The sequence below is a fragment of the Papio anubis genome, chromosome 13 (genome assembly GCF_008728515.1).
Source record: "Papio anubis isolate 15944 chromosome 13, Panubis1.0, whole genome shotgun sequence".
Classification (NCBI taxonomy): domain Eukaryota; kingdom Metazoa; phylum Chordata; class Mammalia; order Primates; family Cercopithecidae; genus Papio; species Papio anubis.
The window spans coordinates 95,803,912-95,819,496 of record NC_044988.1 but is presented as its reverse complement, the minus strand read 5'-3'; the positions used below and the strand labels follow the sequence as shown (position 1 = coordinate 95,819,496).

At 49.6% G+C, this 15,585-nt stretch overlaps 1 protein-coding gene across 9 annotated transcripts in view; it reads right to left on the bottom strand.

The window, feature by feature from the left end:
- Positions 1-15,585, bottom strand: part of MVB12B (multivesicular body subunit 12B) — a 179,706-nt gene that overhangs the window by 102,373 nt on the left and 61,748 nt on the right. For all 9 annotated transcript variants that reach the window (XM_003911940.2, XM_009189167.3, XM_021927648.2 and 6 more), the window contains 2 exons: positions 11,681-11,810; positions 8,182-8,304 (listed from right to left, as the gene is read on the bottom strand). In XM_003911940.2, the coding sequence (XP_003911989.1) occupies positions 8,182-8,304; positions 11,681-11,810 (253 nt within the window). The remainder of the gene's footprint in view (positions 1-8,181; positions 8,305-11,680; positions 11,811-15,585) is intronic.

Here is a 15,585-nt window from a genome sequence, read left to right as displayed (position 1 = left end):
TTGTAAAGCCTTTGAACAGTACCTCATACCTAATAAATGCATGATAAGTCTCTGCTGGATGGATGGACGGATGGAAGGAGCGATGCATAAAATATGATGTCCAGTCCTATGCATTAAACTAACTCACCTTATGCATCCAATAAATACTTTCTGGGTGCCTAACACGTGCCAGCCACCTGGAATTCAGAGTTCTTTACCATCTTGGGGCCACACATTTTCCAGTGAACACTTACCGTGAGCATGGAATGAGATGACATGGTTGAAAGTACTTGCTCAGTTTTGAGGAATGGTGATGCAATGGGATCATCATTGCTATTTCTGTGTGACTAGCCTCTTTTGAGGCTTTAAAGGAGAAAAAGGAAAACATGAGGATCTCTGTCATCAGCAAGCAGCAAATCTAGTCAGTAAGATCAAACAGAAATACATGCAGCGATGACAGGGAACTGTGAGATGCCAAGCCGTACGATGCAGGCAACTGGAGGAGAAGAAGGGAACCGATGTGGGCTAGGCTTTCTAGAAGTGATGTGGGCTACTACAGGCCTGGGGCGGGGCTGGCCAGGGCCAATCCTAAGCATTCTGGAGTCTCTTCCAGGAGGGAAGGGGCTGGTACAAACTGAGGTGCATGGTGAGGGCCAGAGCAGAGACGCTTTTGGAATGAGAATGGTGTGCCCCGGAGACAGGAGGAGACTTGTCTAATTAATGTGAGAGGATAGGGCAGGTGGGGGGCGGTCAGGTAACAGGAAGCCTTCCCCAGTGTAGTTATCAGGCCACCACGGACTTTAAAGTTATAGGCAAAGAATGTAAATGCGGGCTATTTACAGAAATAATACCTGAGCCCCAGAAGCCCACCCCTGATCCATCTTGGATTTAGTGTCCAGGTTTGACCCCTCCAGAGGGCTCGTCTCTGAGACACGGCTGGCTGCCAGTCCTTTCGGCTGGAAGGTGCCGCTTGCGCGGCAGGATCATTCACACCCCAGTGCTGATGTCTGGGCTCCCTGTGTAAAGAACCCTGTGCTACAGTCTTCATCTTAAAAGACAACGAAAATGTGTGTTCTGTCTTTAGAGTTAAACAAACGAAAAGCGTGTGTGGCTTTAGTGTGAAGGAGGAGGAAATCCAATTTTTCCAAGTGAAGCCAGACCCATAGTTATGCCTGGACATGACCTGCAGAAGTGTCTGAAGGCCCCCATGCCAGAAACGCAGGGCCCAAGCCCTTGTCTTCTTCTTCCTTTTTTTTTTTTCTCTTAAAGATAGGGTCTTGTGCTGTCGGCCATGCTGGAGTGCAATGGAGGGATCATGATCACAGCTCACTGCAGCCTTGACCTCCGGGCTCAAGTGATCCTCTCACTCAGCCTCCTGAGTAGCTAGGACCACAGGCATGCGCCACCACACCCAGCTAATTTTTGTATTTGATTTTTGTGTAGAGATGGGGTTTTGCCATGTTGCGCAGACTTGTTTCGAGCTCCTGAGCTCAAGTGATCCTCCCGTCTCAGCCTCCCAAAGTGCTAGGATTACAGGCATGAGCCACCACACCCAGTGTGCCAAGCCCTCTTTTGATGGGACCAGGACAGAGTGCTCCATTGCTCAGCTCACCTGCCCCCAAACCATTTCTTGCAACTATGGAAGCGGAGCTCAAAATCCATGTCACAATTTATTACTAGGGGACAAAAAGAGTCATTGGAATCACCCGGGATACACAGAACCCCTCTCATAAATGATGCACCTTACATGAAACCACAGATTTCAATTCCAATCCTCTGCACTGAGCCTTCCCCTACTGAACCCTAGGGAGAAACTTCTCACAGGCAAATGCCTCCAGCGCCAAGCCTTTTGCCACTCCGAACAGGCGGTAAACACCTCAACAGGAAAAGGAAAACTCAGCCTCCCTGATCTGTGCGATTCTGGGCCTCACATTCAAGTCCTGCAACAACAGGACAGGTGACAGATGTCATCTGGGGTACAAGGACCATCTTACAATTGAAAACGGACAGAAGGCAGCCGAAGGATTTGAGGCTGTCAGTGTGGACAACAGGGCTCCAGCCGGTCACCTAAGGCACCACCCCCACTGCTGACTTACTCTGCGAGTTAATCAGAAAGTAGTGGAGTTGATCCCCATGTCCAGAGGGAAGGCGGGGTTGGAGAGGCCAGGACGGAGTGTGGCACGCTCATGGGCTTCTGACAACGATGTGATGGGGGACAAGCCGGGGCGGCACAGCCTGAATTCGAGATCACCACAGCATGATTTTTCCTCTCCTGTAGGAAGGGCCATTAACCTTTCCGATGACAGCCCTGGGATCGGAGTGATGGAACGATATTTGAGGTCAGCAAGGATCTATGTTCTCAAAACCTGACATCGACATGCAAAAGTTGTGACTGAATTCTGGTGTCCCTGAGAGGAAGACTAAATGCATGTGACAGATATTCTGCAATCAAAATGCCCCATTTCCCAGAGTATCTGTCACAGATTGATAACATCCATGCAAAAAGTTAAGTACAATTATGTCTGTCACTAAGAAACATACTTCCGAACCTGTGACTGACAACTTGCTGGGAGCTGACAAATTACAGGAAGATGACTGCAACAGCGAGCACCACGTCACCTCCTACGGGCAACCCAGGCGTGGCTGACACTCCAAGAGGCTACCGGGAGCTGCACCTTGCATAGGAGGCTGCCGGTCAGAACTCAATGGCTGGGAAATGCTCTGTGGCTTCGGGTGGAAAAATAACCCTTTCCCCCAAGAGAGACAGTGTCAGGGAAAGGTCACAGGATGTGCCCGTGGCCTGGCGTCTGTGGGGAGGAGAGTTTGGGCAGCAGCTTCTCCCTCAGGACCATGGTGAGGACAGCCCAGGTGAGTGGGAAGGGCGGGGTGGGGCTACTGGAACGACAAGTTGCAGATTTTCTAGGAGAGCCCCCGCAGGATGGATGTTCACATAAACACAAGATGTCCTGAAAACCCCAGCCACCTGGAGGCCAGACTACGTGTTTCTGACAGACTCTGAAAGGGACAGAATACCACTTGTCGTCAGCTCACACCTGCCTACCCTGGACCAAGACATGGTGTCCGCATCGCCAAGGGCCCCGGATGTGCTGGGAGGCCCCTCTGAGCCTTCCCTCTTAGGGAGGCTGCACAGCAGCACCTCTCCACTATCCATGCCTCCTCCTCTGACCTCAGCACTGGTGAGTGGAGGAACGCAATGGCTGCAGGTCAGATACAGAAGCAGCATCGATGGTGCCTTGGGGACCTCTGAAACCAAGGCCTGCTGCTCTGTGCCCTCCCTGCTCACTGGAGGGTCCTGAAATTCAAGGTGTCTGTGGCCCTAACATGGAGGTCTGCTGAACCTGAATTTCTATAGGTGGGGAGAGGGAATATGACACGTTTCTTAAATAAGGCTTAAGAAACACCGATTGCTCTAATTCTCCTGCAGTCTGAAGGATCCAAATGTCATCTGACCAACCCCAGCATCTGGGAGCGCATCACACCTCAGGTCAGCTTCTTGATGCCACAGAATTTTCACCTTGGGGAAAGTGTCTTTATTGATTTTTTTTTTTGAAGTGTTAAGCCTAAATCTACCTCCTTGTAACTTCAGTCCACCTGACCTAATTCTGTCTTCTGGAGCCCCCAGCCATCTCTCCACCCGCCCATCCACACCTGGAAACACTTCTACTTTCTCTGCTGCTATTGACCCTTAAGACGTCTGCAGCAGGTTGGCCTGTCTCCACTCAGGTCCAAACTGGATTCCTCAAACTCGACACTGGATTCGGGTAACCTCTGCCTGGTGGTGTGGGGCAGTGGACACGCCCCAGGAGCAGGACTGCACTCAGGGCCTCCCGCTGTGCACACCAGGCTGCACTCCACACACCCATGCTCTGACCCCCGCCATTGCACACACGGCTGCTAAGCAAGGCCTCAGTTTGGTTCCTGTGTGATGGAATTTTTTGAACCTTGGAGGCCCTCTCGGCCTGCGCCCATCGCCTCCCATGGTTCCGGCGGGTTGTTCTGGCTGTAGAGGAGATGCAGAGTATTGATTCTGTCATTCAGCACATCAGCTCACCCTAATGACTCTGTATCATCTGCAAATTTGATAAGCATGCCTCTGATGTCTTTATCAAGCCATGGTTCTGCGGCTTGCTGAGCTACAGGGCAGCAGCTCACCAGGGGCCTCCTCCTGGGTCGACCCAGAGCCATTCGCTTATCACACTGGGGGCTTCTGCTGCTCCAGCGGTTGTGAGCCCACCTGCCTCCTGGGGCTTTTCCCAACCTCTGTCCCAGCAGCAGCAGCGGAACCTTTTCTTCCCAGCAGGAACAGGTGATGCCCCGCATGTGCGAGACGGTGGAGGGGCTGCTCTGATAGAGGCCGGGAAGGTGTTTCCTCTCTTGGCTCCCCTGCCCCAGACAGCTGCACAGAGCCGAAATCAGAAACCCCACCATCCGATCACACACCCGAGGCTGACTCACAAAGCTAGGCCCAGCCCCAAAGAGGGCCACAGAGATGGCACCGTGCCTCCGTCCCGAGGCCAGCCCTCTCCTGTTGATCGACATGCGTGACATGGGCAAGCAGGGGATGGAGTGCCTGCGGCCAGGGAAATGAAGAGGCTCCGGGTCCCAGAAGAAGCGGCTGCCCTTCTTCACTAGGAAACAGTCAAGAGATGTGTGTGGCGATGTCTGTGTGTGAGATGAAGCGTCACTGTGAGGGAGAGGAGCTCTGCCAAGCTACCTTCTGCTGCCTTAGCCACCAACTCACTGGTACAGCCCAGGAGCATCCCTCTCCCTGGGGACCTGCCTGCTCCGAAAGGACAACTCCAAAGCTGGTGACACCACAGCATTTTCTGCAATAACAGAGCTTCTGCGGGAAGCTCTTGCTTCTAGAGGCAGTTCCTGCTTATGGACAGTGCTGCTAGAACCACCAGGTCCTCAGGTGATGGCCTACAGACCATGCAAAGATCCACCTTTTGTCTGAAATAAAGCCGGGAATGAATGGCATTCCAAAAAATGGCAGGGAATTCTTTGAAATCTGAGTGATGACACAAGAAATGGAGGCACATGGTTTTGGCTTTGGAGAAGAACACAGACTCAAGAAAGCAGCAAGATCTGTGACCCACCCCTTCCTAGGTCCTCCCGGCCAGCCTGGGCCAGCGCTCTGCGGGGAAAGGGCCTGCCTGCCACCAGCTCCGGCTCAGAACCGCATTCCCCGCCACCGCCACGGCTGGGCAGTAGAGGGCGCTGCGTCACCGCGCTCCCAGCGGCTCGACCCACGCCACACAAAGACCGCACTGGACGTGGTTCTCAGGTTTATGGTTGAGGCTACTTGAGAAAACAGTAGCAAGACGCAGACTTGCTATTACACGATATGATATCACCTATGTAAAAAGTACACAAGAAAAAGACGAGGGAAATATAACAAAAGGTTATATGGAATTCCTGTTTTTTCATGCTTTCTACGTTCTGCCAATTTTCTACAAGCCTGGATTACTCTCACCATCGGAAAAGACCCACGCAGTGCTCAGGGAACAGGGAGTCGTCCGGAGCGGTTGCAAGGGACACATTTATTGTGAAACTGAATGCTTGCCTGGATTCAGGTGGGCGCTGGGGAGCTCCTCGGAGGTTCACCACGTGCCCACACCACCCCAGGGACTCCAGATGTCCCGGAAGCGCTCACAGAAGAAGACCCAGCACAGGCCCAGTTCAGGAGCCTCAGGGAGGGCTTCCTGGGAGAGGAGTCCTCTGCGCTGAGGCCTGCCAACCAAACACACCTCATGTGCAGGGAGCACGGGAAGCAAAGCTGCAGAAGCCAGGGGCAGGAAGGGAGGAGGAGGCTCTCAGCGCAGCTTAATGTCTGGGGCTCGAGCTGGGAGAGGGAAGACAAGAAATCCCCGAGCTGGTGTGAGGCCCTGCAGGCCCCAGTGAGGGGCCTGCCCTACCTTATAGGCTCCTGGCAGACGCCCAGCACCTGAAGCACAAGCCCCAGTCACTGCTGCTCACCAGAGGGGAAGCAATCAGGTTCCTTCTCTGGAGAGTGCAGAGACCTGAAGCCTCAAGGAATAAAACAGCATACTCATCCTTGCTGGTCTTCAATGGAAAAATTTGAATGAATAATCAACATTTCATTAACAAAAAAATCAAAGATACTGGATAGGAAAACAATACCAAAAAAAAATCCCACAAAAACCAAAAAACCCTTATGGTCGAGGCTCACATAGGTGTGCATCCTACCTGTAAATTACTGCACAGGACAACTTGGGACAGACAAGTGGTTTTTACTTGGAAGCATTAATGTACATTCAATTATCCTGCTGCATACTGGCTGACTTAACTCAGCCAAATTAGAATACATTTTATATTGACTATTTTGACATTTGTTTTATTTAGCAAGTAAAACAAAACTGATCCAATTTCCTTGCAGCCATTGTAAACCATAAACGGTACGGCAGAGGTGATAAAGTATGTAAGCCTTATAAACACTTGGGTCTGATGCGCTGCCCTGCAATCCTGCCAGGCTGCTGGTGGCTCAGTGTTCTCGGCCGCCTTGCTTCAGGTGCAAGTGGCCTTGCTCTCACAGTGACCGGCAGGTTTCCGAGAGCACTCTCTCTGCTTTATCTGAGAAAACTGGTGCTCGCTCTTTATCCACAGAAAGTCAAAACCTGCCTGAGGTGGTGCCCATTTCTGGGCCCTTCTAAACCACATGATGTCAGCAGGGAGCAGCTGTAACGACTTCAGGGCAACTGCTCCTGTGGGGGCTTTCCAGCCTCTGCAAGGAGCCCAAACTTGAGCTGACCCGAGTACAGGCAGGCGATGGGCCTCAGCACAGGTGATGGAGGACCCCAACACACAGGTGATGGCCTTAGCGGACCCCCCAGCACAGGTGACACACCTGAGATAGCCTTGAGCACAGGTGACAGTGACCCTCGGCAGTGCCCTCCGGGGTGGAGCTGACAGTGCTCTTGCTCAGAAACGGAGGAACAAGTGCTGATGCGCAGTGCTAGCCTCAGACTCCTGAACCTAACAAAGAGACTCAACTGTTCACCCTGCAACTCTGGGAGGCTCATTAGCGATTTCTAACTTTTTATGCCAAATGAAACTGAAAACTCCTTCTAAAGTTCCAGGCAATTCCAGGGGTAGTTAAGTTTAAATACTACTCTTGGTTTATGAAACTGTCACAAGAAAGACCAGATTGTCTTTATAGGGGGATGTCCCAGAGGACACAGTCCTCAGGGCTTCAGGGCCTCATTACAGCGCATTCTCCCGAGTGAGGCGGAGGCTTGGCACAGAGCAACAGAGTACAGACAGCTGGTGGCATGTCCCGGAGGTCAGGCTGTATTGTGGAGGGCCCAGGAAGACCCACCGGTGACTCTTCTGTCCGGTTCCTGACAGATTTTGTTCATCTCTATTCACCCACGTGGAAGCTTCGAGATCCATTCTCATTTACATTACGTCAATCCCTAAGTGTTGCTGCCTCACCGTTCTTGTTTTATTTTACTTTTGCAGTCCCTTTCTCAAGCTTAATCCATCAGTGCTGTTTGTTCCTTGCCCTCAGTTTACTCCTAGTGATGCACAGGATTTTTATTTGACAGGATTATTTTTGCAGAAAGTGTAGAGACTGTTACTACCTCTATTATAACTGAAATCAGTTGCAGAGCAAACAGTTGGCTCACCCAAGTTTCTTTGTGGAGACAATTATTAAAACTAGCATTTCCTGAAAAACTCCTCACTATTCTCTCATACCCAAACTACCCATTTCTTAGTTTATAGATCATTAGAAAAAGAAATTATATGAAAATGAAGAATATAAGAACTCACCTACCCTTCTGGGTTGCAAATGAGTTGCTGGCCAAGATAGAGAAGGAATTTGACCTTAAGGCCAGTGACCCCAACTCCATGGCTACACAACACATGTCTGTGTGTAGCTAGCAGTTCTTTTGAATAGCAAGCCAATTTTAAGTTGCATAATGTGCAGTTTTAGGAGCCTGCAGAACACGTACAAAACGGACTATAGAATGGCCTTTGCATTCACGTAATGCAAAGATTTCCAAGTGGATTTTAAAAAATCTCCTCTAAAGATATATTGCTTCTACAGTTGTTCAGCTGTCCTTTGCACTATTTCAGCAGACACTTGGTGGTGTTCTAAAATGTTGTGCAGGGACCCAAGACCACAGGACAACACAAGACACCCCAACAAGGCCTCACCTGGGAAGGTTGGGGGCTGGGGTGGAAGCAGCTGATGACTGGGAAGGCGTTGTGGGTTGAGATGAGTCATGATTTCTTGGTACTCTGCCCATTCGATACCAGATCCCCATGCTGTTCAGTTCCCTTTAGGAAAAAAGAGAAATCTTCATGGCTCTGGTTAGCACAAAGCATTTACCTGAGTGACAAAGCAAACCAACTAACTTAAAAGAGTCATGGCCTCAAACACCAGGGAATCAATTCTCACCGCCCACATGAAATGGGTTCCACCACCTCCTTTGTGCTCTGGGCATCACAGTTCACATGAGGGTGACCTGTTCCATCTAGGCAGGCCTTCAGGACAAGGCCGCCTGTGTCACCCTCCCCGAGCTTGCCTTCCTACTCCAACTGGTACTTTCCTTGCTTCTCCAAACTTCTTTCTGTTTTGCCAGTTCCTTGTAGAGTATGACGTGATAATCCACATCAAGTCCTTTGTGCAGTTAGGAGAGACAGATAGGGAGATGCTGGTTTTTAACCATGAGATGAATTAGCCCCCTACTCTCTAATACACCCCAATCTCAGGATACAGCCTCTTCCAGCTGTGTGTCACCTGCCGTCGGCCTCATTCTCAGGGTCAGTTTGGGAATCATCTTCAAACTGCAAAACTCGCCCCACAAACCACACAACTAGGAGTGGACACCAAGGGGCTTCCCAGACACCGCACAAGCTCTCCTGTGACTTCCCTCACACAGTTACCACAGCCCTGACCCCTACTACACCACACACTCGCGAGTGCTGAGGAGACAGCCACGCTCCTAGGAATAGTGATGGGATCATGTTCACTATATTGAGTTTCCAACTTCCCAGTTGCCCCATAGAACTGCATCTTTGGGACCTGATGTAGAGGAATATAATCTCTTCAAAAAATGGAGAAAGACTTATTCTGTGGGAACCCCTAATAAGCTTCTCAGGACACCACAGGAACCATGTAAAACCACAATCCTGTCTTCTTAGATGAGCGATTCCAGTGAGCTGCACTGATTTCTCCATATCTGGGCCATGGCCTCTAGCTGCCAGGCTTTCGAGGTGCTGTTTGGAATGTGAGGTTTCTATCTTCCCCAACTGACAATCCCAAACCCTTGCAAAGTAACACGTAGAACTGTGCCCGCTTTTAAGAATAAGTGGCTTAGAGTTCTGAATACTGAATTCTCTTTCCTTGCTTAAAAATGACACCAGAATTGTCTTCCTCTGGAAGAGAACTGTTGCCCCAAGATGAAATAAAACTATAGCCATATTTCCAAAGTGATATAAAGGAAAAAAGGCTTTGGCTTTATCAAGGTACATACTGGTAAATATCTTTTCCTTAAAATTGGTTAAATTGGTTAAAAATGGAATCTTTTTACAACAGGATAGTTTATAATTAAAGATACACATAGCGACTGAAATTAGATTTAAAAGTTCATTACGAAATTGCTGGTTTCTGCCATTTGTATGTAAATGGGTGCTTCTGAGGTGCCTGAAGTATGTTTATTCTAACTATTTCCTACTCCTGTAGTCCTGTTTACATAATTAGTGTAAGCCATGTTGCAAAACAGGATTTTTGAGCGTGTAGGAAGGGAATGATCACAGAGTCCTTCTTAACCACATGATCTTGACACAGAGCATTCCGATGCCAGAGCCGAAGCCCCCAGAGGTGAAACTCTGCATTTCTGTGGTACCTGCTCCCTGCATGCTTCAAGCAAATGCCACAAGGGCTCATCTGCTGCTCTCACCGGGTCTAGGCTATCAGGAAAGGCCCTGGCTGATAAAAAGGCAGCTCTGGGCTCAAATGAACAAGAGTAAAGCAGAGTACAGGCCTGAGCCAGGAGGCTGGCCTCAGAAGCTGAGGAGGAGAGAGTGTCTCTGGGAGCCCACAGGGAGACACATGGCACCTCCCAGGCCTGGCCAGGGAAGAGGCACATGGCTGAGGGGGCTGTAAACCAACTGCCACACCAAGTAACCGGCACACCTGGATTTCAGTTGACCGAGGACAGTGAACATCTATTTCCTTCCAGACAGCTGGCATCCACTAACCCCCTTTCTGACTTTTGACTTCCCCTCTGTATTTTAGGGGCAGCACCAGTCATGGTTAGTCCTTGAGTTCCCATGGAGCTAATCCTACTTCCTGCTCAGGCCTGGTCAATGGAAGAATTTTCCAGAAAACCGTGACCAGCCCAGGGTGCACATGACCCTACCTAGATCAATCAAGACCAATGAGACTAAATTCTAGAACTTCTTTTGAACTAGCAGGAACACAGACTTGCTCTTGGCCTCTGGACTTGAACCTGGATGAAAAGCAGGTGGAGCTACTGCAGCACCACGCCTCCTCGAGGGGGAAACATGTCAGAACAGAGCCCAGCACCACAGCCAGAGGGAGATGGGGAAACCAGAACCCAGTGCCGGCTTCCAAGCTTCCGCTTCCAGGCGTGCCGGTCCTGCTTCCCCAACTCTTCTGTGATGCCAGCCAACAAATTCTTTCTTTTGCTCAAGCCAAAGTGGGTTGGGTTTCCTGTCACTTACAATCAACAGAGCCCTAAGTGAAACCCTGGGATTTCACTGTACTAAGTATTTATGGAGCCGCAACAGAGCCAGGCCCATGCTCAGGGCTGAGGCTACTGGAGAAACAAGACACAAACGGGCCCAGGCCTCAGCAGTTCTCTGCTTACTGGGGAATTATCATGGAGCTGTGTAATATTTATGTTTCTTCCTGACTTGGAGCCCTCCACTGGCTTTCCAGTGTGCTTGGAATAAACTCCAGGCCATGTCCTAGGAGGTCCTGCCAACCCTCGCCCTTGTCCCAATACTCTCCCTGGCTCTTCCAGCTGCATGGGGCTCATTCCCACTTCTCTCCTTGCTCATTCCCACTTCTCTCCTTCTGCTTCTGCTCTGCCTCGAGGGCCCTGCCTTCACATCTGTGCATGGCTGGTTTCCTGACATTCAGGCCTTTGCTCAAGTGTCACCTTCCTGACCCCCTCACGGAAGAGGCCCCCACTCCATCATTGTGTTTCACTGTCTTCACTCTCTGGAATTATCTCATTTATTTTCTCGTTTATTGCTCGTCTGTCCCTTTTCGAACATCAGCTCTGTGACAGCAGGGCCTTTGCCTCACTCATGACCACATCCAGTGACCTTGGCCCCACGGTACAAAATAGGTCCCTGTGACCTTTCCTATAGGGGGAATAACGCGTGTGGAGAGCTGAGGCTGGCGGCATCACAGGGTGTCGGGGAAGGACCCAGAGGAGCTTCAAGGCTGAATGCGCAGAAGGGCAGGGGAGGAAAGGCCCTAAGGTAGAGTCAGCAGTGCGAGCCCAGGCGCAGAGAGGCCGCAGCTGAGCAGGAAGGGCAGTGAGGAGCACTGGGCTGACAGAGGCCCATGGCTGAGAGCCTGGGGGCCACATGAAAATCTCTGGGACCTCATTGCCTGGAGTGGCCTGAGTGCTCTCATGAAAGAGTAGCAGCTGAGAGTCCTGTCATTAAGACTCACCCGATAAACGTGTACTGAGGTGGGGCCTGCTTGGTCCGGCCCATGATCCGAATGTCACAAATTGCAGCTTCCGTTGAATCCCGTGGAATAAATTTAATGCACAGCCTCTTCTTCCTAAAAGCCACTTCCTCTGAAGGAAAGGACAACAGAAAAGGTATGAGTTTTCCAGAGATACCACCATCTCTATTCTGAAAACCACATCCCTCGTCACACCCTGTTCCTGGCAGCAGAAGTGGCACGTCACCTAAGCTGCTAGACAGAAGGGCTGGGCTCTGCCGCCTGCCTTCCCTGGGGCTGCAGTCACCGTGCTCTGCATGCAGGACTCAACCCAGACACCCCCTGCTGAGAAGGGGACCGCACACCCTGCAGTAAATCCGGGTGGCTTCTAAGAGCTGCAACCACAATCTGCTCACTGCTCAGCCATCAGAAACCTGCATGCTGATGCCCTGAGCATTAACACATTTCACCACATGGACTTCTTTTCTTTTCTGCTTTTTATCATAGAAATCTTCAAACATACCCCAAAGCAGAGAGAACAGCGGAATGAATCCATGTGTTCCCGTCACCCAGTGTCAATGCTGTGCACAACGGACAAGCTGGTTTCCTCTCCTCCCACCCCTGCAACTTTGCTGGATATTTAAAATGAATCCCTGATGACACCACGTCATGTCGCCATCAATACCTCAGTAGGCATCTAGGTCACTGTTCTTTAAAGACCACCATGCCATCACCATTCCTAACAAAACGAACAGAATTCCTGAGTATCATCCAGTAGAGAGTCTACATTCACGTTTTCTCCAGTCTGTCTGCATCCGGATCCCCAGGATGCTGAGGCACTGCCTCTGGGTGTCAGGCCTCCCAGACCATTTGACTCTGGAGCAACCACTCCTGCTCCCTTTTCTTCAGGGCACTGACAGGTTGGAGAAATCGGGTCATTCCCCTGTGCCTCCTGTAGACTGACAGAGCTAAAGCCTCGATTAGACTCAGGTTAGGTTTTTTTAGATGCACATGCTGTCCTGGGGCATGTGTAAGTCTAGGCTGTCATATGGTGAGGCCCGGAGTCTGGCTGGGCCATTCTTGTTGAGCTCTGCTGGTGTCGGCCTGGGCCCTTGGTCATACAGTTCCCCAACTGCCATCCTCTGAGTACTCTGTCACCCTCTGATGACTGTTGCTAAGATCCATGCTTTATTAAAGGTTCACAATGGTGATTTTTGAACTCTGTCATTCCTTCTGCTTTTTTTCTTTTTTTTTTTTTTTGAGATGCAGTCTTATTCTGTCACCCAAGCTGGAGAGCAGTGGCATGATCTTGGCTCACTGCAACCTCCACCTGCTGGGTTTGAGTGATTCTCCTGCCTTGGCCTCCTGAGTAGCTGGGATTACAGATGGATGCCACCATGCCTGGCTCATTTTTGTATTTTTAGTAGAGATGGGGTTTCACCATGTTGGTCAGGCTGGTCTCAAACTCCTGACCTCATGATCCACCCACCTTGGCCTCCCAAAGTGCTGGGATTACAAGCATGAGTCACCACGCCCAGCCTCCTTCTGCATTTTTTAGCTAGAATCCTTCTATATATAAAAAATAACTTTCCTTCATCAACTATTTGGTCTCCCTGAAATAAATTTTGTATAGGAAAAAAAAGGATAGCAAATGATTCTTTTCTCTTACTTATCAAGCCTTAGAGTAAGGAGTTGGTGCTTGAGCAACCTCCAGTGCTGACCAACGGGAGGTGTGTGTGTGTTTGTGCTTTTAAGCCTGAGTTTCAACTAACTGCAGCCATTTAATACACGAGTCAGACAGACCTGGGTTGAAATCCCAACACCAACATTTTCTGGCACTGTGACCTTAGGCAAGTTACTTAATTTCTCTGAGTCTTGGTAAATTGTAAAAGGGAGTTAATGAAACCCACCCCGCAGGGATGTGGGTTGGATGCACTGTGCCAACACGTATGATCCACCTAGCCCAGTGCCTGGCACACAGTAAGTGCTCAGTAAAGAACAGCTGTGTGGGATCTTACTGTCATTATTGGCAAGTAAGCCTCTAGTGTGTAATTTATGGCCGTACTTGGTATTGGGTTTCAAGACCTTGCAATTCTGTGGCAGGAAGTAAGACATTCAACAGCACATTCAAATCGAAGAACAGAATGAGGGGAAGTACAGCCCTGCCCGGGGGTTCTTATAGGGGCCAGGAGTGGGGAGGGGGACAAGAAAATCAGTGGAATTGTTTTTGTTATTATATTTTTAGGGGGGTAGGGTCATTTTTTAAAGAGTCAGATAACTTTGTGCGTTCCTCAGGCACAGAAACTGAGGGCTAGAGCAGATCTACCAGCGGAGAGAAACAATGTTCTGAATCCAGACCCTAAACATTGCTAAACATCTAGGAAATGAACCTAGTACTGGAAATGAAGAGGCCCCTGCTGCCCACCCTCCTGTGTGACAAGACCCAACCTCAGAGTCCACACTTGGGACGGCAACCTGGGGAATGGGGGGCGCTGTTCACAGCAACTCTGCACCTTCAAAGATTATCAGCTGATCAGATTGGCCTTAGAAGGCGTGAAGAAGATGAGACCTTTACACAAAGAAAACTAACGCCGGGTGTTTCACTTGCTGTTGCCACGCTGCTCTTGGCTCCATTCCTCCGTCTGCAGCAAACTCGGGGTAAGAGATGGAGCCACTAATTACACATGCTTAAGCAGGCCTAATTTTAAGTAAACATATTATACATAGTCAATAGAAATGTGTTCAGTCATGCTAATGAACACAGAGAAAGTACACAGTACTTTACTAAAACAAACAGTCTTCCAGTTTTTCAGTGCTATATGGATTACAGCAAACTATATTTTAAATGAATTACAGGAGTCTCCTGTTTTTGGCTGACTTTATAAAATCAGGGCCTTGAATACTCTCCAATGATACAGAGCTGACCGTAAGGCTTATATGGTCAGCTTGGGCTCCTCTGTCCCCCAGGTAAAGCCTCCAGGAAATGTTGCTAGAACCAGACATGAAGAGGCTCCCTGCTGCTCACCCTCCTGTGTGACAAGGCACCTGGCATTGGGCCCAGGACCGATCTCAGAGTCCACACTTGGGGCAGCAACCTGTGCACTCCCAGTCACAGGGGAGAAACTTCCCAACCAAGACCCCTGGGCCCCACAGCCGCTGGTCCCCAAGTCCAGACAGGACAGAGCCTCAGTGAACTGGTCCAACTAACCGAGAGGAAAATGCAGAATGGAAAACCCGTTGCGGCTCCACGGCACATCAATATAAAGACATTCGAAGTCAACTCACTGTCAAAAAATGAACACCAATGCAAATTTTAAAACTGTGAAAAACACAGGGGAAAAGGAGGAAAGTGATCTAAGTCTTTGAGAAGACTGTAGATCCTAAGCAGAGGAGATAACGCAAATGGCCAACAAGCACATAAAAAGATGCTCAACGTCATTTGCCATCAGACAAGGGCAAACGGAAAGCACAAGGAGATTCCATTTCATACCCACTAAGGGGCCTAGAATCAAAAAGACAGACAATAACAAAGTGCTGGTGAAGATGTGGAGGAATTGGAATCTACGGGCACTGCTGGTGGGAAGAAAAAACGGTGCAGCTCCTTTGAAATACCATTTGGTAGTTCCTCAAAAATATCAAGTTACCATGTGACCCAGCAATTCCATGACTAGGTAGATACCCAATAGAAACGAAAACATAAGCCCACACGAAAACTTGTACATGAATGTTCATAGCAGCCTCATTCCTAACAGACAAAAAGTATGAACAACCCAGATATCCATCAGTTCAATGGATAACCAAAATGTGGTATATCCATATGTTAGTATTTGGCAATAAGAAGGAATGAAGTAATGATCTATCCTGCAACATGGGCCAACCTTGAAAACATTATGCTAAGAGAGAGAAGC